This window comes from Podarcis erhardii, assembly GCF_964252035.2.
Source record: "Podarcis erhardii genome assembly, chromosome: 2".
In the NCBI taxonomy this organism is placed as follows: Eukaryota; Metazoa; Chordata; class Lepidosauria; order Squamata; family Lacertidae; genus Podarcis; species Podarcis erhardii.
The window spans coordinates 44,610,950-44,634,161 of NC_138498.1; the positions used below are offsets into that span (position 1 = coordinate 44,610,950).

At 41.7% G+C, this 23,212-nt stretch overlaps 1 protein-coding gene across 6 annotated transcripts in view; it reads right to left on the reverse strand.

Moving 5' to 3' along the window:
• The window catches only part of EVI5L (ecotropic viral integration site 5 like), a 51,326-nt gene that overhangs the window by 24,766 nt on the left and 3,348 nt on the right, over positions 1-23,212 (reverse strand). For 5 of the 6 annotated variants that reach the window (XM_081845970.1, XM_081845968.1, XM_081845971.1 and 2 more), the window contains exons 2-8: positions 12,077-12,302; positions 9,287-9,476; positions 8,272-8,496; positions 6,340-6,414; positions 4,528-4,653; positions 4,110-4,253; positions 2,296-2,385 (exon numbers count right to left, since the gene is read on the reverse strand). In XM_081845970.1, coding sequence (XP_081702096.1) covers positions 2,296-2,385; positions 4,110-4,253; positions 4,528-4,653; positions 6,340-6,414; positions 8,272-8,496; positions 9,287-9,476; positions 12,077-12,258 — 1,032 coding nt within the window. In that variant the 5' untranslated portion in view covers positions 12,259-12,302. Of the gene's footprint in view, positions 1-2,295; positions 2,386-4,109; positions 4,254-4,527; positions 4,654-6,339; positions 6,415-8,271; positions 8,497-9,286; positions 9,477-12,076; positions 12,303-16,697; positions 16,716-23,212 lie in introns of those variants that run through there. The other variant, XM_081845969.1, reaches the window with a different exon arrangement.

Here is a 23,212-nt window from a genome sequence, read left to right on the forward strand (position 1 = left end):
AGGGGGGGGGGGAGCACTCCTGACCACATTCGTTTTAGTGCATTAAAAGCACTTTAAAAACTTTAACTCTTTCCCACCTCAAGGCACATGTGCAACACACCAAACACACAGGGCAGGCCTCAAAACAGGCTGCCTATAGGCTCCATCCTTTGCTATAAGATAGCTCATAAGTGTTTGACAGCACCTCCTAAAACAGCGTTGAAGCAGCAATGGAAATGCCACCTTCAATCACTGCTGCTGTCACCGGCTGGGGTGGGGCCCTCCTCTGCCCTCACAGAGGCCCCCAGTGCCAACTTCCTTGTGAAAAGTGTCAGGACTACCTTCTCTGGTGTGCATGTCTGCCGTATTATCAACTGTCCCCGATTAGACCACTTGACGTGACAGGAATGAAAAGAAGCTGGCAGATTCCAGCTAGGCCCTATTCTCTATGGCCAACTTCTAGGAAGGCTGGGTCACTGGGCTATTTTTAAGGATCTGCCAAGGCCTGCTTTTTAAACTGTGAGCAGCCAGTTCCCATCCAAGCTGATCACTGTGAGAACCTTGTAACATTAATCATTTGGTGACCAATATTTCTGTTTTCACTCCCTATCCCTCCCCCTCCCCCAATTTGTGCAATGCCTTTTTAGACTGTAAGCCTGAAGGCAGGGACTATGCTGTTTTTACTGATTTGTAAGCCACTCTGGGTGATTTTCCAGCTAAAGAGCATAGTATAAAGGCCTTGAATAAGATGTATTCCATGTTATGGGAAAACTGGGTTGACCTGCAGTGGAGATTGAATCTGGTATAGACAGACTAGATTCATTTCAGGAGAAGAATGTGTTTAACACAAATCTCACAGTGAAAATATTACAAATGGGATCGGTCCTGGCCATATACTTAAAACGTTTTTATGCAACCCGTCAGCTGAAATTGCTCGCAAGCTCCTTCTGCAAGGGTGAAGAACCAGGATCAGCTTTCAGAAGATTTGACACTTCAAAGTTGTGAGTCAACACAATTTAGATTGATTTTTACTGTCATTTTTGTTTCTGTACCTTCAGCAATTTTTTTTCTGGCATTATGTCTTTAGCCCTAAAGGCTTAAACTTTCTAAGTTCAACCTTGCAATTTGCCACCCAGTTGGGTGGATAGTACTTACCCCAAATGCAAGCCCACCCTTCCTAGTGCTAGCAAATCCTGCATATGACTTCCAATACCTATCACAGTGGGACATTGTCTTTCTCCACCTGTGGCAGTTCTAGTCTCTGCCCTCTTAAGTCTCAAAACCAGGAATACTCAAAGCAACTTCTAAAGTTTGGTTTCCTTACCTTCCTTTTAGAATTACTTTAGGAAAAGCAGGAGCAATATAGATATTTGAATGGCCAGAGTAAGAACGTATACTCTCCCTCTCGCCTCAATATTTCAGCACTAATGGTATTAGCAACTGCAAAAAAGCAACAAAAGGTCCCAACTGAGCTGCACTTAGTAACAGTGCAATCCCAACCATGTCTCCTCAGAATTATTTCCTACTGAGTTCAAGGACATTTGCTGCCAATTAAGTGGGGTTAGGATTGCAGCCCAAGGTGTTTTCTTGTGATACTTCTCTTCCTCACTTGGTAGATTCCAAACGCCAACATACACCGGTATCTTAAAAGGGCTATAATATGACAAGAAAGGACATTCCAACTAAACATCAGGAAGAACTTTCTGACAGCAAGAGCTGCTCAACAGTGAAATGGACTCCCTCAGAAGGTGGTGGATTCTCCTTCATTGGAGGTTTTTAAGCAGAGGTTGGATGGCCATCTGCCATGGATGCTTTAGCTGAGATTGCTATAGGGGGTTGCACTGGAGGACCCTATGGATCCCTTCAAGCCCTACCACTCTATGATTCTATTATTACACACATGTTACTCATACAGCATCCCATTTGGAATGCTTACATAGTACCACAAAAGACTGAGAAGCATTCAAAGCTGCCCCCTGGAATGCAAGTGGGTATTGAGACTCTGGTTAGGCCTTGAGCAGGCCGTATGCCCCTGCAAGCAGCTTCTAGATCCCAACAGCTGATAGTGGAAACAAGTTGACTGGCTCATCACATAAATCAAACTGCAGAAGAATAGGGAGCTGACAGAATTTGGGCCGTGAGGCATTGCCCTCAGGCATAGTCAGGCTGAAATGGATGTTCCAAAGATGTGTCAGTTCTCAACCAGCCCCCCACTTCCATTTCCCCTTCATGTCTTTCTCCCCCATACGGGTATCCGAATGAGAGACAGAAACTAGCAAGTCTACCTCTAGTCCTACAGTTCACCGCAGAGCTGACCTGTGACATCCCCTCCATGTCCAGTTGCATCAGTTCAGCCTGGTTGAATTGCAGAAGAGCCATCCCCACACGGAAGACTATTTCCAATCCCTGTAAGAAGTCAGCAGAAGTTAGATGGGCTCCACCCCAAAAATGGAGTTTCCTATGGTTCGGAGTAAGCCTATGGAGTAATTGAGGAATAAGCCACATTTCCTATGAAGTGGAAATGCATATGGGATTAGAAGATATCCAACAGAAAAGAAATATATCTAGTTTCCAACCCCCAATAAAATCATCAATCCGCTTGAGAACATCATCCAGAGAATGTGTTGGCTCATCCGTTGCCAAGTTAGGCCGAGAGAGCTCTGAATTGAACACAACGTAACAATTTGCTTAAGCAGCAGTGGGCATATGGATGCTAGCACATTTGCACAAGTATAAATGAACACAATTACAGAATTCTGTGACAAATGGAGCTGAGATAATACTTTGATGTCTTTAAAGGGGGATTAGACAAATTCATGGAGGATACGGCTATTAACGGCTGCTAATAATTTTGGCTATATACTACCTCAAGGATCACAGGCAGTAGACCTCTGTATACCTGTTGCTAGGGAACAGCAGAGGGGGAGGGTTTGTTTCCCATTTCCTCCCCGTTGTGAACTTCCCATTAGGTATCTGATTGGCCACTGCAGGAAACAGGATGGAGCAGATAAGGCCTTTGGTCTGATCCTGCAGGGCTCTTCTTACAGCATTTGAAGACACTTCGTTTAAAGGGATGTTCTGTAATCTGCAATATTTTGAAGAGCTGGTGTTTGGCTACAACACCTTTTTTATGGAAGCGGTGTCACTTTTAAACATAATATCATTCAGACACTTCCTTATATAGACCTGGGCTAGTGGCGTAGGAGAGATGGACACAGTGTACATTATTATTAATTATTGTTATTATTGTTGTTGTTGTTGTTGTTGTTGTTGTTGTTGTTACTTATACACCATCCTATACCCAGAGGTTTCAGGGTGGTTCACAAGAAGACAACAACTTCCTTGTAGTTTTGTGGACTTCCTGGGCACGGGTCAGTTTCTGACAGCAGATGAGACTGCTGAAAGTAACATGTTTATTTCTGGTTGATTCAACATAACACTAAGTACCGTATTGACCCGAATATAAGCCACACCTGAATATAAGCCGCACCTTTAAAATTCAAAGGGGGGAAAAAAGACAATACCCAAATATAAGCCGCTCCCTTAAAATTCTGCAGGCACTCACACCCGTTCTGTTTTACCATATGTCTGTTTCAGCAGCAGTATCGTAAAAGCCAATTTTTGTAAGGTCGCGAATTTAAGCCACACTTTAATTTTCCATGGTTGGAATTTGGAAAAAAAAGTGGGCCTTATATTCAGGCCAATACGATAAATCCTTGTATGGATGGAATGGCTTCCATTTCCACAACAGGAACTCCCCCACCCCGCTTCCCCACACGTGCTCCCCCCTAGATAGATTTAGGGACAGCACAGGGCGCACACACCCATTGCGCAAGCAGAAGCTATTGCAGTCTGGCAGGGATTTAGTTGAATACCACTCTTTGATCCAGGTTTTTTTCTAAAATATTTAGAATCTTACACTGTGTCTTTACACAATCCACATTTCATAGCATACAGCAGCCTGGAGCAATCTTATTTTAAAAATCAGCCATTAATTCTTCCTCGATATATGCAGACTTGTTGTGATATGTCACATTAAACAGGTCATGCTCTCACTGCTGCTCCTCCTGTCTTTCTGTAGCCCTGTGTCTTTCCCTACCCCCTTCACATTTTTATATCGAATGCTTTACCTCGTACATGAAGATGTCAAACACTCGAGTGGCCACAGGCAGAGGAAAGGTGGTAAGGAAGAGGGTAAGAAACCAGGATGATGCGTACATAGAGGTAAGGAAGCTTTGAGAACGGAAGTGGATATTCAGTTCAGGCAGCTGCTCCTGAAGAGACACAGAACACAGCTCTTAATCAAGAGGAATAACAGCAAGTCTTGAGCATCACAATTGGATTCCCCAGAGTCAGGACACTGGATTCTCAAAGGCAGAGCCTCACGTATAGTAATTAGTATCCTTAACCTTATTGCCCTAAAATAATAAAGCTGATGTACTTGAGACTGCTACAGGATTTTTAGGAGGCAGGAGGGAAGTAATGCACAGCCTAACAACTTGAACCCTTAGAAGCTTCATAATGCACGACAAATGCAGTCTTTTTTACCTGAAGCATGTACTCAAACTGGTAGATGCAGAGCCCTAGCTCAGCCATAGTGGGTTTAAAGAGCTCCCGTAATCTGTACTCTTGCATCAGACGTACAAACACACAGAACGCCTCTTCTTCAGGCATCTAGAAATGAGACAAGATGCTTGCATAAGCTTCTTCAAAGTGATTCTGTACCAAAAGACTGGTATCACCACAGATCCCCCCCCCCCCATTTTTTAAAAAAATAAAGAATGCAACAGGGAAAGGCGATACCAATAGCAGAACATATACCGTATTTTTTGCTCTATAAGACTCACTTTTTCCCTCCTAAAAAGTAAGGGGAAATGTGTGTGCGTCTTATGGAGCGAATGCAGGCTGCGCAGCTATCCCAGAAGCCAGAACAGGAAGAGGGATCGCTGCTTTCACTGCGCAGCAATCCCTCTTGCTGTTCTGGCTTCTGAGATTCAGAATATTTTTTTTCTTGTTTTCCTCCTCCAAAAACTAGGTGCGTCTTATGGTCTGGTGCATCTTATAGAGCGAAAAATACGGTACTTTGCTTGCACAAGATGTCAGTTTCAATCCCTTGCACCTCCAGTTAAATGGGGCCTAGGGAGCAGAAGTGGGCAAGATGCTTGCCTTTGGAATGCTCTTGCAAATCAATGTAGACAACACCGCATTAGATGGATCCATTATCTGTTTGTATTTTCAACAGGTAACCGCCACGTTGCCACAAAAGTATTCAAGAAAAACATTCTATCTACTGTATTCACAGAGTCAATATTTATGCAAGTAACACAAATCTTAAGTGCATTCAGTATGAATAACTTCAATTAACTGGATATGGGAACACATTGTAGAATTGTTCTTCTTTGGTACACTGCATTAGGGCTTCTCAGCAGGATACTGCTGTTCTTGTTGTATTATAATGGATACTTCTAGTGCCTAAACTAGTATTAGTTTTCATTTGCAGCACTAAAATGATGTGTTCTCAAAAATGGATTTTTCAGTGATGCTTCTTCTAAATCAGATATCCCCATTTTATACTGACATATGCATAACACTCTACCCATCACTGTTTAAACTAATGGCAACTTGTTTTGTTTTGAAGCACTTGAAATTCCATATGGTTTTTCATTACTAAAGTTGATGAATAGGCTTCCACTCTTGTATTGACGACATTAGTACAAAGGAGTGACGGCGGGATATCAAAAAGATGCCTTGAAAGCCCAGCTTCTAGTCCAAACACAGGCCCAACAGTGAATGTAAATGAAAAAAATATCTTCATTCATTGTGTTTATTCTAGATTACATTCCTCCAGCCTGGGCCAGGAAAAAACCACATTTGTAGGACTTACCCTACAATGAATTCCGAAATTCCTAGGCACTAGCATTAATATAGGTGCCTGAAGATTTTTTAGGCCTGCTTCTAGCTCAGCCTTTCCCAACCCTGGCTCCCAGATGCTGTTGGATTACAAGCCCCATCTTCCACAGGCAGCATGGCCAATTGCCATGGATGATAGGAGCTGTAGCTCAACAAAATGTGGGGATCCAAGGTAGGGAAAGGCTGTCTAGCTGAAACCATTTGGAAATATCAAAAGCTTGAATAAAGTAGGGTCATATAAGAGAATGTTTCCTTCTACTAAAGTAGCTATTTTAACAATGTAGTCAAACCCAGTTAAAATTTGTGTTTGGCACTGCCCAATGCTACGGTGCAAGCAACTAGATTTATAACCTGTTTTAATATTTTGCAAGGTACTGAACTGTTCCATAAGCTCCCAAGTAAAGATGAACACAGGTTCAGGCCAGACATCTACTCCCATGTTGCACAAACCTGCATCAGAAGCAGTCCAACGATGAACGCACTGCCTTGGCAGTACCCAACCTCACGGTCTACTAGAGAGTAAGCCTGAAAGAAAAGCAAACCTTAAGCAACAGTTGGTCCAGATTATCACAAAATACAACCATCAAATGCGCAAAGGGATTTGAAGCACAATTAAAACACACAACTATGAGGCAGAGTTTTGAAACAACTTGTTCAACCACACACAGAATTTTCTTAATGCTGGAAAGTTTCCAATATCAGCAGTGGGAAAGGGAGGGGAACTGGGAAGGATCCAGACCATGTCATTCAAGTCACTGCTTAATACACACAAGGAGAATGACAGAAAATATTTCTACAAATGTTTCTGCAATCATGCTACAAATTAAGATTAAAATGAGGACCTTAATACAATTAAAATTCAAATAATTGTTGTTGTTTTGAAAAAAGGAACTAAATGAAGAGATGTATACCTTTAAGTACTTAAGAACAGTGCTTTGTTCCCCACAACACACAGAACACATTTTTTTTAAAGATTAGCTGAAGCTCCTGGCTGGGAATTTCCCTTCTTCTAAGGTACTCAGGATGTGCCCCCTGCATTTCTTTCTGGGAAGTTGGGAATTTATTGAATTGGTTTAGCTTCAGCATCTGCCCAACTCTTCCTCTTTATACAGCAGGTTAAGCATTTGTCTTTCCAGACTGTAGTTCAGCTGCAATCCTTGTGTCAACTACAAAGCCAACTGGGAAGGAGGAACGCATAGCTAAGCTTTCCCAATAGCACAATGTAGTTACATCAAAGAGCAATGTGCAGAAACACCTCCATCTCAGGAATAGCTACATATCTTATATTCCCCTGAGAAGTCAACAAAATTTTGCCTCTGGCAGTCAATTATGTGTGGTCATCAGTGACTCGCGTACCAATAGATGAGTCACTTCGAAAGTAACAGATGAATCACTTCACACCATCCAAAAATGGGAAAAAAACAAAAGGGACTGCTTATTTCCTTCTCCAATGTCTGGCATGAAGCAAGACAGACATCCTGAAGTTCTCTCCATGTGTAGAGGACTCAGTGGAGGGCAAGGGACTTCTCTCCCATGTCTGGCACAGTGACAGCCCTTCTGAAGTTTTCTATAATTTGCAAAGGCCTGGGTTCTAAGATGGGGTGGTCTGTGGTGTGTGTGGCTTTGTCAACTGGCTTTCTTAATTCCTGCTTCCCACAATGCATATCCTGCTAGAGGTTGGTTCTCTTTACCACCATACTTTTATTTATGGCTTTATTACGTAGCTGAAATTTTTAAATTGTATTTAAGTTTTAATTTCCCAAAGTCTGGACACAAACAAACTGGATATCACAGTGTGTTTTCTGCTAGGCAGAACCTACGGCTGTTCAGCAGATTGATGTCAGCCACAAGCCATAAAATTATTTGCTACAAAAAACGGCATTAGAAAGGTCTGCAAAGAAATAAACACCCCATTCCCCACTGTGGAAGTCAAGCAACTCCTGTAGAAACTATCCATGGCTGGTACTTTTCAGCATACTGAGAGCTGAAGGAGCATCAGTTCTTATCAAGGCTGTCTCAGGACAATTTCTAGATATAAAAAGAATAATAATTCAAGTACCTTAATATAAAAGCTGTATCCAGGGTTTCAGGGATCCATGTGTCAAGGCCCATGTAATTTAAGGGGCAGAGAAACTAGCATGTATTATGGTACCAAGATTTTACAGAGCAGATGAAAGTAGTGCATAGATACCACACATTTTGTCTTATGAATTATGAATGCTAATACCCAAACTCTAGGCAGCTAGAAGTCTTCCTTTGATGTGCAGGTTAAGCCACTTTGTAAAGTTCAATTCATGAAATGCCTGAATAACAAAGGATCAGACTTTTGGAGCACTGAGTATTGATTTCTAAAGCAATTTCATTAGGGAGATTCCAACTTGCCTTCATAACATTGAAGAGGACCTCTTGGCCCAGACTGTCCTGTCCCTTAAAAAACTCATGCTCTGGGTATGTCCGGGCAATATCCCTCCTGATCAGCTTTTCACAAGGAGAAGACATCTTTAACAACTCTGAATACTGATTCTTCACTGGCATGTCAGTGGCACTGCACAGAAGTTGCCAAACAATGGCTCGGAAGTGGTGGGGAATTCCTTTCCTTATGAGCTCCTAAAGGGGGGGGGGGGGGGGAGAGAGAGAGAGAGAGAGAGAGAGAGAGAGAGAGAGAGAGAGAGAGAAACAAAGTATGAGAAACCCCAAGTGACATTTGTGAAGTAGGACTCCCAAGCCCAAATCCTGTCCACAGTTCTGCTCAATATACCATAAGGAGGCTGCATATTTTAAACCTTTGGTATAAACTAAGGAGGATGCTGGACACAAAGCAATTACCTCATGATCACAGCATATTGGAATAAGTCGGCTTGGTAAGAGAGAAGGGAGTGCATGAAAAAAAAAAAGTTTTCAAAACTGTAACCAAAATTCTATTGGCAGAGAATTTCTGTTTACTATCTAGTTCTCTGTTTGGAACTATTAACTGATTGCACCATAATTTTTTATGCATTCTTTGCAAATTACCATGTACATCAGTGGCATTGTATAAATAAAACTTTCCTTCCCTCCAATACCTTGTCTCTGATAAATTCTGCTCCCCTCAAACAACCACAGACACATCACTACTTACACATTAGCCCACAACTGTGATGTAAGTGTGTACAATTGTGAAAAGGATTACAGAGTTTATGCAATCACACTTGTGTTATTATAATTAAAAGTATTCATTAGCTGCATTACTCACAAATGAGACAACACAGTATGAACATTAAAAGCAATTGTCACAAGCCAACCAATAAAAGGCTAAAACACATATCACTTCTTGTTTTTACAATACTTCTTGTGAGAGAAGGAGGAGTATTCATGCGCCGTTATGGGTACTGCCGATCACCAGAGCAGACTCCCTCACCTTGAGCAGTTTTTCCTTCTTTTTCCGCCATTCTTCCCATTCATTTACAATCCTCCCCCACAAGATCCAGGTATCCTCCTCAAGATGGCTCAAGTTGGATGAGGCAGAAGAGCTCGAGACCAAAGAGGACCCACTATTCCTTCGCGAGCCATTCATGGAGCGCAAGGATTTGGAATCTGCTTCCAGAAGCCTGGGAAAATGACAGGGTGTTAGTAACATCCCTACCAGCCCCACAATCAGGTTAGACCTTCAGAGCTATGCAAGTGCATCAATATCTAACTAAGTTACCACAAAAGTAGGACTCCTCAGTTACACTTGGTATGCACAGAACTTCCAGTTGAACTAAGCTGAAATGCTTTTGCACACAAGCTTTTTGACATGCCAGCCCTTCTAGCAGCATACAAAGCATCTCCAAAGGTAAAACAACTACAAACATATCACATGAAACACAGCAAAGTTTGTCTGCTGATGGAGTCTGTAACACAGGGGTTGGCAAGCTTACCAAACAATGGGCCGGCCCACCTTCCGTCCGCCGGAGGATGGGCTGGAGTATGTGTGCACGCGTGCTCTTCCGGGTCGCTTCTCCGTCCCGCACGCGTGCACACATGCTATTTCCGGCGCAAATCCAGGTCAGAGGAGCGCCCGTGCACATGCGCACAGGCGCCATAAACCTAGAAGTCATTCCCCGTGCTACGCCACACCAGTAAGAGCGGGCAGTGGGAGAACAAAGCACATTCCTCAACAGAGCCCAATTTATCGATTAAGATCTCAGGCAGTAAGAGTCATGAATGATAAGAAAACCTCTCCGTGTCTATGGTACATCTCTGCTTCACCCAATTTCTATTTTAAATAAAGGTATAATTTATATCCAAATTCAAGACCAGAGAATTAAGACAAATTGAATTCTGTTACTTTCACAAATCATTTTCAATGAAATCCCCTAGATTATTCTACCCTTCAACTTGGTAAGCACCTGAAGCCTTTAATCAAAATCACATCACCGTTTTAAAAACAGATTTAGAAACACGAAGGGCAATATAATTCCTATAAATATTAAGAAAACCTTGTTCATTATACACAGCTCAGCAGAATTTGATTCCTTAGGCAGCTATAAAGGACTTATGCTTACTCATCAACAAGGTGTTCTCAGTTTTCTACTTTACTAATTCTCAATCCCAAGTGAAGCAGCCTTGCTAAAACAGTCTGGTAAACAAAACAGCTTTTAGATTAGGAAAAGAGCTGTTATACATTAGGTCAAAGAGATAAGTATTTCAAAGAAACAGCCAGACACAAGTTACCAAGAAACCTTTGCCTGTTCAATTCAATATTTGTCACTTCCCATTACAGGTTCTCTGGCTGTCACGATCATTTGATGTTCGGATGCCACCACATGGCCATTTAGAAATCAAGCAGGGCATTCAGTAAAAGGAAGCTACCATAGAGCTACTGAAAGTAGCAAATCTACAGTTGTTTATATGATATGAGCAGCTGTCAAATCTAGGCAAATCAAAAAACAGAAAGGCAATGCCAAAACAGAGCTCTAACTGCCTGTCTATTCAGTCTAACATACACTGCTTGGATACTTGGGCAAAACTTCTGTCTCTAAAAGGAATGGAGCCTGACCTAGACAATGACATCTGAACAATGAAATCCAACATGCACTCAGGTCGCTGACTGCTACATGGGAGAACATGTGCTTCGCTGGAAAGAGGAATACTGCGCTCAGTCCTTATTCAAATGGAGAAACAGTGGAAAGTCTGCTAATTCTAGTGTCCCAGCAAGTTATTCCACCTGGCCTCTGATTTTTAGAGGTTCTAAAGTCCAACATGGTAGAAAGCCTAAGACTGAAATGCTGCCCTAATGATCTATGCAGCATCTTATTTTTAATATCCAGTTCATGTGCTTACAAATGAATAGTTCATTTGTATATATGGTTCATGTAGGGATGCTGAAGGAATGTCAGTGATCTGAATTATGAGGCAAGCACATCTGATCTACGCCTCGCAAACAAAATCATGGGTCAGAGGAGTTCTGCCTCTGAATCTGGACCACCCAATAAAGCCCTACAAGGTGGTCTGAGTAGGACATATATTTTTATATATAAAAAACCCTCCAAGAGCTGCTTGGAGCAGCAAACAATCACGCCGGTTGCCATGCAAGTTGAAAACATGGCTACCAATGGCCCCAGGATTGATGAGATGTGGGTGTGTGTCAGTTGCTTCCAGAGACACCGTGTGAGAATAAAACATGGCTGAACAATGCAAAAGGCATGCTGCTTGGACCACTAAAATGTAGGTTGGAGAAAGAAAGTAAGTTTTGTGCAGATTTCCTTTTAAAAACCATGTATGCAGGAACGGGACAGGTGGGGACTGATAGGGGGTTCCATGTGATCAGAACTAGGCTGATCCCTAGGCTAAAGTAACCTGTCAAAGGGGAAAAGGAAATTATGGCAGGGAACGATGGCATATGCAACACTTGAGAATGTACAGGCTAACTTGCCCGTACAGTATGGCTCAAGTTATTCGTTCAGTAATAGCAACGATTGAATGAACAGAAAAAGGTGACAACTGCATTTATCAAGGTCCAAGAGTATCTCCCATTTGGTAGCATTGAGCTATACACTATATGGGCTTTATACTCAAGAAAGCATTTAAAACTATGTATTTATGTACAGCATTCCCAACTAGAAGGATTGGTTTCTCAGCTTTAATACTCACATTGATAACTTTTTTAACCAACCCAGTGTGTATGCATATTATATCCAAGTTCAGCTCACTTCACTCAACTTACCTGTTTTGTTCTTCAAGCTTTGCCAATAGCTCCAACTCATCTGGGCTCAGATTCTCGGAATCAGACGTGGGGGAACATGCAGGCATGGAATTGACGGAGGAGAGTCCTTCATGGGAAGAAGAGTCTGGGCTGATGGCCGGACTTGCCATCTCAGGCAGTTTGAGAGTAGCGGGGATGTCCATTAAAAAAGTATTCAGAAACAGTTTCAGGAAGGTCAAAGTATCACCTGAAAGGAAGGGGGAAAACCACAATTTTCAGAGCAACAGTCCTTTTTGCTTATATAGACTGATGTCAATATAAAGAACGACCTTTATAGGTCTAGTTCTACACTGTTCAAAGGCATTTGGTTGGCTCTAACAGGCCATTGTGTTCAAAACCGGGCATTTCAAGAAGAGTACAGAGATTATTAATTTCCGGCTCTACGAGAAGATGACGACTGAATTTTTAACTCTAGGTGGTAGTTCAAGAGATGAACTTTTAAAAGATGTAGGAGTACTGTTACCTGTGAACTAGGTTAATGTTTTATCAATTTGGCCATTTTGTATTCTGTGATCTCTTTTAGGCTGCTAAAACACAACAGACATCTCTATCAATAGTAGGCAACACTTTAGTTCTAAGCTCACAAATAATTCAGATGTAAGGTTAAGTCTCTGCTGAAAAAAAAGCTTCCAAATGTTTTTTGAAATGAAAAAGGTCAAACTATTTTCCTTTAGTGCTGTGGTACAGAGCTTGCAGGCCTTCACTAAATTGCTTTTTCTGCTGAATTTAAAATTCTTTAAAGGTAATTCCCAAATAAATTTACTCATTCAACTCTTCGTATTCTTACTAATCTGCTTACTAAATTACAGGATTCTTACTAAATCCTGGCTGGTATTTTTAAATGATATTTCTATTCATGCCATGTCATGTCAAAAAGTGCAACACTGACATCAGAAGGGCTCGAAAGTCAACACACTATGTTCCCCCATGATATTACCAAGTCTCATGACTAACCATGTCTACATGAAGTAAGTCCTACTGAATTCAGTGGGGCTTATTCTCAGGTAAATAAGGTTAGGACTGCCGCCAAAGACACTGCTTTTTTCAACAGGCTGCATTAATGGTGCAATCCTTAAGTGGAGTTCGGCCACCTGAAGGGCCTCGGAATTTGGCAGAAGTCCTCCTGCCCTCACAGAATGCCAGATAACACCATAAAATCCCGCCACACAAACTGACAAGGTGCCACAAGGAAGCCAACTGGGTCCTGAAGATGGAATGATTATGGTATTTGGTGTCTCAGGCGCTTTCCTGAAGGGCAGCCAGATATCTCTCTTAAGGACCCATGTCTTGCCACTTGTGCCACTGGGCATCAAATGAATGATGGGCTGCTATGCCACAGCTGTGTGTGTTGCAATGTATTCTGGCTCACTCCACTTCTGGGTAGTGATGTGGTGTTGACTCAATCCTATCCCAAGATTTGTAGGTAGCAGCTGTGTTGCCAAGGATAATGGAGCTGCCCTTTTTGGCAGTGTTTTTAGATGCCTCTTCATCCTGTTCTCCTGCTCTCCCCCACCACCAATCCTGGGCTGAGCAAGTATTGGACACAGCAAATGTTTGCCTGACATTGTGGCAACATTATCTGTGGCCCAAGCATAATTGCAGTTTGTGATTGTTCAGCCTGGGTCTTTATCAGACCAATGTCTGATCTACCAGAGAAATCAAAATAATCCTGTTTCCAGGCTTTGTCACATAATTTTTTTCCCTATCATGTCAGCTACCCACTTTCTATTTAGATCTCATGCCCCAAAGCCCAATGAATGTGAAGGAGAATGGGTTTGCAAGGCTGAAGTGGACCAAGCATTATCAAAAACATGTGCTCTCTTATTGTAAATTTGCCAGATGTCCCTGTAATTTCTTTTGCACCTACAGTGCTACCTTGGTTTTCAAACATAATCCATTGTGGAAGTCCGTTTGAGTTCTGAAACATTCGAAAACTGAAAGCGGAAGCCTCAAAAAGGAAGCTGCATTTCCTGTTCGACTTCCAAGGCACGTTTGAAAACCAAGGCACTTTTAGGTTTTCGGTGTTCAAGTTCCGAAATGTTAAACTATGGAGGTGTTCAAAAACCAAGGTACCACTGTACATAGATTTCTAGATGTATTCTGTTTAGCTGCTCTCTAAACTGGGTGGATGGTGCTGGAGGAGACTCTTGAGAGTCCCATGGACTACAAGAAGATCAAACCTATCCATTCTTAAGGAAATCAGCCCTGAGTGCTCACTGGAAGGACATATCATGAAGCTGAGGCTCCAATACTTTGGCCACCTCATGAGAAGAGAAGACTCACTGGAAAAGACCCTGATGTTGGGAAAGATGGAGGGCACAAGGAGAAGGGGACGACAGAGGACGAGATGGTTGGACAGTGTTCTCGAAGCTACATACATGAGTTTGACCAAACTGCGGGAGGCAGTGAAAGACAGGAGTGCCTGGCGTGCTCTGGTCCATGGGATCACGAAGAGTTGGACACGACTAAACGACTAAACAACAACAAACTAGGTGGACAGGCAACAAAAATCACAAATGAAATGTAAATGAGCTTCAGTGTAAGTGAGTGTGAGCGATACAGATACAAAGTAGTACAAAATAAGCTCCAATCTCACGTACGTTGATGAGGTAGTCGTACTGAAGCAGAGCAACAGCTAGGATATATTGTGCAACTCACTATTGGGATCATGGTGGAGAGTATAATGAAATCAATACAGCATCCTATGTGAAAAACAAAATCCATGCTAGGGAGATTATTAAGGAAAGAGATTGAAAATGCTCTTCTCAGTACTCTAATGCCTTTATACAAATCTATGGAGCAGCCTTGTTTGGAATGCAGAGTACAGTTCTGGCGATTCCATCTCAAGAAAGATACTGCAGAGCTGGAAAAAGAACAGAAAAGGGCACCTAAAATGGTCAGAGAACGCTGGAATTTGTGAGAAAGGAGTAGGATGGGGCAGAGCTAAAGAGGATGTGATTGAGGCTTGAATAGGGCCATAGTTGAAGCCCTATGTTAAGGGTAAGACACATGTACAGCATTTATCCATTGTAACCTGATATCCAGGGATGGGGGAGCAGGTGCTGCAGCTTAGAGAATAGCTTAATAGATATACAAGAAACTTAGCAGTGTAGGAAAGGTAGATTTGAGGATTGTCCATACCAATTTGTAGGAGTCTCAAGGTTGACAAGTAATTTACAGTAAGTAGGTGTTGCCAGTTCTTCCCCTCCTAGTGTTTGCTGTTGTTGGACTTGATTTCTCCATTTGTACTGCATCTTTTGGGAAATCTTTTATTATTATTAAGTCAAGGGCCAAGTATATTATCTACTGTGCCCTAGCAGTAGCGTACCATACATCTAGAGTTTTAGGTTTAATCAGTTTTGCTGCTTATTTTAACCTGTGAATGGTGCCAAGGTATGTCATGGCGAATGCTCAGTCGAAACCTGTGATACCTGTCAACAGTTCCAGCAACAGAAGCTGTGTGTTTACGAGGGTCGCTGGGAGGAGGGTGGGGGGAAGACAGGCCTGGTTAGAACAGGGATGAGGACTCAGACTCTTGTGGCTCTCCAGACTCTGACTCCCAGCAGCCCCAGCCAACATGCCCAGCGGTGAGGGATGGTAGAAGTTGCAGTCCAGCTACATCTGGAATGCCACAGGTCCTCCATCTCTGGGCTAGTGGTGCTAATAACACTAAAGGCCACAGGTTCGTTCCCCATACGTGCCAAAAGTTCTGCACCTCTTTTTCATCCTACTCATTTCTCTCCATTTCAAAAGTATAGTCACATAAAATGGACAATAATTTTGCAAACACCTGCGATAAATGCACAATTAATCAACTGAGCCATTAGAAGAGGGGAATTCAGGGAACTGCAGAGTCCATTAATTCTAAGACAACTTGCCCCCCCCCCCAAATATCCCCTGCAAGTTCTGTTCTGTCAGATCTCTCCTTTCAACCAACTCAGAGACACTCCCAGCCTAAGACAAGGCTTCAGTTAAGCCCCACAGACCTCAAGGGTTTACAGGCTGAAATGGTTAGGCCAAGAGGCTCAAGGCCTCCAGACCAATATACACAGTATTACCTATGTCCTCAAAACCTTGTTTTGTACATTAATAAATGAACCCCTTATTATAATGAACAACTGTGCAGTTTTCGAGCAGCCATTTTGTGAAGAGCCTTGGTTGATCTCTAATATACCATTAACAGTAAATATAAATAGAAGGTCTAAATAATTATAACTGGAAGGTTGGGGTGGGACTCCGCTATTGTGGCGCTTCCTGAGGGGAAGAGAGTCTCAGTATTCAGCCATAGGTTAGGGAAGGAAGATTATCTTAATCCCAAATAATGTATCTTTTTCCATCTCTCTCTCTCATTTTCCTAACCTTCCCATATCTTTCTTTTCTTCTTTATTATTTCTCATTCCAGTATCTTTCCTAATTCATTCTAATTTCCCACTCCTACTTTCCTTTACACTTTCTTTTGCTTATGAAAGGAGAGTGAATGGTGTGCTACTTCCTTCTATGACGGGGCAGGAACAACCTAGAATAAACCCCAAGCTTTTTTCCTTTTTTACAGTGGACAGTTGCTAATTTGGTGTGGGTTTACTCTGTCAGTTAACACAGCCTTCCCCAACCTGTTATCCTCCAAATGTGTTGGACTACAATTCCCATCAGCCCCAGCTAGCACAGCAGTTATGGCAAGAGTTAATGGAAGTTGCCATCCAAAACATTTGGAGACCCCTAAGCTGGAAAAAGTTTGAATTAAAAGAATGTAGATAATACTTGCCTACCCTACAGAGTTGCTTTAACATTTACAAGAGTGGTACAGTATATGTAAATTTTCATGGCTCATGTTTCCCAACACACATACATTGTTTTACTGAGTTAGTTCCTGTAACCTTAGACAATAAATATTATGTAAAAGTACAAGTAAATACATTCAGCGATGCAGGCATTCAAAATCAGCAGAAGACATTTGGGACTTTCAGATAAGCTATGAACTCCTTTTGACATCTTCATCAGATTTTTAAAAAAAACATTTTTCACTTATCAAGTGGCAAGCTTACTGGGTTTTAAGATACGCTGCATGTGTATTCTTACCCTTTTTAATGGTGCGTATTTTCTTATTTTATTCCTTCCTTTCTCTATTTAATTTCTCATTTCCAATTTCAAGTTTGTCTGCTAAGATAGTTGTAGGCACAGACTTCTCAAAAATGTATTCAAATATAATAAACAAAACAACAACAACCCACTTTTGATTTAAAGCAGGGGTGGGGAAACATCCAGCCCATGGCACAGATTTGGTCCTGCCTGGCCTCCCCATTTAGCCTGTGACCAAAACACACACCCCCTTGCCCCTCACCGAACACCGTAGTGACATCAGGTGTGGGGCAGGCAGAGCTCTGCCTGGAAAGCCATGGCTGATCCCTGCTGAAAGCAGGATTGAGTTCTAATGCATGAGGAATTAAATCCTGCTTGGTCACTATCTCCTTCCACTCCCATGGGTCAATTCCTTTCAGACCTTCACATATTTAGCGCAAACTTCTGAAAGTGGCTAAGTGTGTTCTGTTGATTGCAGTAAGAAAACTCTGTGCAATTAGAGCCCTGGTCATAAGGCAGGGTTTTCAACTGCACACAGAGGCTTCCAAGTCCAAAGAATATAGAAACCCCCTTAGACCTTTGCACTCCACATGCAAAGGTCTGAGAACCCTGGGGCACAGCTTGAGTGAACTCACCTCCTCCTACACAGTTTTAACCCTTTTGTGTTCAAGCTATTGCCTAGAGAAATGCATAAAACTCACTGCAGTCCTAATGGCTTCCCATCACCGACACTTTCATCCTCAAATTAATTTAGGTTCCTTTCATATCCTGCTTGTATGACTGCAGAAGAGAGTTAATTCCAGCATTCAGTATTATGTTTTCTAAGCCAGCAAAGGCTGTTTACAACCTCCTCCACACAAATCCTGATACGGGGGAGGGGGGTATCTAATAATATATAAAAATGTAACAGCAGCATTCAACTAAGAATTCCCCACTGATCAGGTCAGAAGATTATGAAGCAAAAAGCAGCACTAGAACAGAGTATCTTATCAATATCCCGGGCCTCCCTGCAAGAGCTCTAAGTAATCAATGCAAAGTTGCTTCAAGTTAGGCCTGAAATTGAAAGCTTCCGTAGTAATACTTTCCAAACCTTCTAATGGTTCAGTTGATTTAAATAAACTCTTGGCCACGAGAAGAAGGGAATTCAGGGCATGTTCAGAGTGCCCACAAATTAAGGCATTTTTGCTTTTTTGTCAACCTTTGGGACCAAGGAAGCCACCGTATCTTGAACTACATATCAAATGCTTACTGCTGAGGTTGTGAACCAAAATCCCCATCACTGAACCCTCAGTCAAGATCAATTCTAGTAGATGCTGTTTACAAATACCTTTTCATCTAGGGGAAAAAGTAACTTTAGGCAAAAGTACCAGCTATTGATCCTGAATTAAGTTATTGGCCGCTTCAACTTTTTCCCAATAACAGTATCTAGCTAAGATACACTCCTTCCATCTGAGACTACAGGCCAGCCATTTGTACATGAAAGAGGAGTACACACAGATGTTGCCACCAACACTGTAGGCTATACTATTCACAAGAAACTGGATGACATTCCTACACTTCCAAATGGATGACTGTACAAGGAAGTACCCTCTGGGGAGATAAGGCATCAGGGGTTGGTTTGTGGCCATACATAAACACTGAGCCTGGCAGGGGGAAATTGTTTCGTGAGAAGGCTTGAAAAGGCAGCAGCTGTCATTCATCACATCACCCTTTGTGGCTCAGATGCTTCAGCTAGCCTCCAGATAAAAATACTCAGTGCATATTTATGTATTAGACATAAGGCAGCATCTTTAGTTTGAGTTTTCTTGCTTCCATTTATGCAACATGTTAAAAGTGGTAGCTTTTTGGTAAAGTGCTACTTCAAGGCTAAGCTCCAGTTAACTTAGCTGGGAATAAGTGTCTCTGGATTCTTGTTAGTACACACACAAAGGACTAGGCACTGCACTTGTGTTGCCAGGAATAGATGGCTTGCAGTGCACTTGCTATGTATGACAGAGAGGGCTACACATACCAAAATGTGTAGACTTCAGAGTATAATGAAACTCCTGCCCCTGCCCCGGCAAAGCAATATTTGCAAAGTTGTTTCCCATTAGGCCCGGAATTAAAAGTAGTAATACTTTCTGAAGCTTTAACTTGAAATGAAATGCTACCTCATTTATAAAATATGGAACACAACAAAGTCCAAGTTATTCTTGCTATTGTTTATGGTTTCAAAATGCAGTAGTGGCTACAATGTGAAAGATTTATAATAAAAGGATGTACCACAAAATAACTGAAGCTATTCTTACAGCAGGCTTGTAAATAGCTACTTGCCTGGTTACCCAAGTGTAAGAAGTGCCTCCAAGCAACCAGGAAAAGGAAACTTTTACTAGAACAGCAGCAGTAGTCAAGCATCTATTTCAAGCTAGGTGCTATACGAAAGACAAAGTTAAGACAGGTTCAGCCTAGGCCCATGACCTAACACAGAGGTTTACATACCTGTGAGTTATTCACTTTTGTGATCTTATTTAAACAGCAGTCCTGTTTAGTTTTTCATGTTTAATGCTGTATTGTGTTTTTAATATTTGATTGGGAACCACCCAGAGTGGCTGGGGAAACCCAGCCAGATGGACGGGGTATAAATATTAACTTCTTCTTCTTCTTCTTCTTCTTCTTCTTCTTCTTCTTCTTCTTCCTATTATTATTATTATTATTACAGCAACAGCCAATGAACTGCTCAAATCACTTTCTGAAAGCTTCAAAATATACTAATGGAAGGGGCCACAAGAATTGAACTTTTAATGCCAAATTAGCCTCAAAGGCAAGTTGAATGTGGGCAATTTAAAATTCTTTTGACATAATTACCTTAAAAACTTGGAACAAACGTATATTGATCTGTCTCTACAGATGTGCTTAAAAAAACCTAAGGCCCTGCAGATATCGCTGGACTACAACTCCCATCATCTCCAACTGCTAGGCATGCTGTCTAAAGCAGAAGGGAGTCCATACAGATCTGCAGGGCCACAGGTTTCACACCCTTGCACTAGAAATATATTAGGGGTTCTTAGTTTTCTCTACTATGCAAGAAACTCATTGCACAGAGCACCCAATCCATAGTTTCAACATCACCCATTGTATGACTCCTCCCCCCCCCCCCCGGTATGTGGGCTCTGGCCAACAAAAACTTATGTCTTTAAGGTTACCTGCTATTGCACAAACTAACATGACTATCTCTCTAGATCTTCTCCCCAAAGCCTTTGGATACAGATTTTGCCAGCGGACCAAATACTCATTACACACCAGTGACATTGCTTCACACTGTAACAGGTTTATGGCTAGACACAACTCTAGCTTCCTGAGGCGAATAATCAGCAGCAGCCTGCAGCCAACCATGCAGGGAAGATTTACACAAGTGGGGCTCTTCACTTTTGTCTTTCTTGGCATATATGGAAAAGTATGTGTGGGGAGCTGGGCTTGTAAGCATTTGTGAGCTTGTTAAATTCGGCAGACTTATTACCAATGCTACAGATTTCATCGAAGGAACAAATAGCGGATGCAAGGAAAGTATTGCCACCAATACTTGATCAATGTTTTTTCTGTTTCTTGCCACAAGGTTGATGGACATTCCAAACATATGTATCTAATGTGACTGAATTGCATGGTGTGATCTTGCTATTTTATATTGTTTTGATTCTTTTTTGTACTTTTAGTGTGTGTGTGTGTGTGTGTGTGTGTGTGTGTGTGTGTGAGAAGAAATATTGCTTTTATTCGTTTATGTTTACTACAATGCGTTATACATGGGGCTTCCTCTGAAGATGTTTTGGAAACTTCAGCTGATGCAGAATTCAGCAGCTAGGTTGCACACTGGGGCAAGAGGGTTTGAGCATATTACACTAATCCTGGCCTGACTGCACTGGCTGCCAATTAGTTTCCAGGTGCAATTCAAAGTGCTGGTTTTGAACTATTAAGCCTTAAATGGCTCAGGACCGCAATACTTCAAGGGCTGCTTCTCCCTTTATAAACCGACCTGGATTCTGCGTTCATCATCTGAAGCCCTTCTTCATGTGCCTTCTCCAAGAGAGGTCTGGAGGGCGGCAACACAAGAACGGGCCTTTTCTGTAGTGGCCCCCCATGTGTGGAAAACTTTCCCCAGGGAGGCTCGCCTGGTGCCTTCATTAGACATCTGTAGGTGCCAGACAGAAAGGTTCCTATTCAACCATGCCTTGGGCTGATTAACATTCTATGTCCTTTTAAATGGGTTTGTGGGAAGGGAGGTCAGGTGTTTACTTTTTGTTTGTTTGTTCTTGTATTTATTGTGTATTTTGTGTATTTTATTATGTATTTTTATGCTGTGAACTGCCCTGAGATCTTCAGATGAAGGGCAGTATACAAATGCAATAAATAAAATAAATATTAAATATTGTTTTGAACTGCTTTGGGCTCAATTTGGTTATTGTAAAAGTGGAGTGCAAATATTAAATCACATGGAGAAAAAAATTAAATTGAACTTCCATTCCTTTTTCTTCTTCACCATCCCCTCCTTATGTATGCACACTTCTGTGAAGCCACATCGCCCAAAGTTATGGAAGAGATGCTGGAATGAGCATTGTGACTTAATACAGCCAACCCGAAGAGGCTACCAAAGGCTTGCAGCCTCCCAAAGACATAGTGAAGTCACAATTTGGAGTTGGACAAGAAGTTTGACAGTGGGCAGGGGGGAAGGGAAGAAAAGAGAGAAATGGATTTTAACATCAACCCTTTTCTGATCTAATGATGACATGGTAAAAGTCATCCTAAGCTGCCTTATTTGCCATGGTAACCACTCTTTGAGTTCTCCAATATACAATGAGACTGCAGCTCACAAACTCATAGCACAAGCCACATTTTGAAAGTCATCCATGCGGTGGTGAGCTATGCTCAATACAAATTACTCATTAGTCTTAAGGTCCAGTCACTGTAACCAGAAAGAGGCCAAGTATGTGGGGATTCTCCACACTGTAAAAAATGGCAAGCTGATCTGATGTAATATACTAAGAAGAAACGCTTGTGGCTCAGGGGCAAAGAAGGTCCCAAGTTCATTCCCCAGCATGGACTGGGTATGTCCACTGTCAGTAACCTTTGAGAGTCGCTGCCAGTCAGTGTTAACAATACTGAGCTACATGGACCAATGGTCTGAGTCAGAATAAGGCATAAGTTCCTAATATCACAGGAACACCATCATTAAAAAAAAAGTTTAATGCTTGTCCACATGTCTGTGAAGTTTTGTGCAAGCAAGAGAAAAGGACTGAAACAAAGGAATGCTTTTCATCAGCATGAAGTTGCACCCTCTTACAGCCAAGTTTTCAGATGACAGTAGTGAAGGATATTGTGCATGGCTCACTATATCATACAGCGGCAGAAGCCTACAAGGAAGTGCCCATGTTATAATACTAGCTCTCCACTTGAAAAGAGAATATGGGAGCTTTAAAACGCCTATCTGGACAATGACCCACTGTGAACATTGAACAGTAGTTTAATATTATTTATTCCATGGCACATAATATTTTAATATAAACTGTGACACCAGGTTGTGTCTTTAGTTGTACAGAGTGAAAAATGTTTTTGACAATGTTTCACTATCATACAAGATATTCTCCTAAACAAATAAAGTTAATGAAAAATCAAATCTTACCATCTTGATCATTTGTAAAAGTTTCAAGTACATTACTTTTTCATTTCAAGCTGCTTCTTGAATGGCAATATGTTATAACCCAGAATGGAAGCAATTTCTTCACCAGTAGACGTTTTTAGACCATTGAGACTTCAAACAGTTGTGATGCAAAGTACAAAACACAAGGCATAACATATGGGCAAGAAAAATAAAGTATTGTTGCCCAAGCATGATTAGAAAGAAAATGAACTATATCAACAAAGCAATAGATTTCCTCGCTGAGGGACAATGGGCTGGATCCAGACAGTCATTGGGTTCAAGTAGATCCACTGATATTTATGGGACTTAAGTGATGACTAAGTCTGGACCCAACCCAATGACCTCATGTGCAC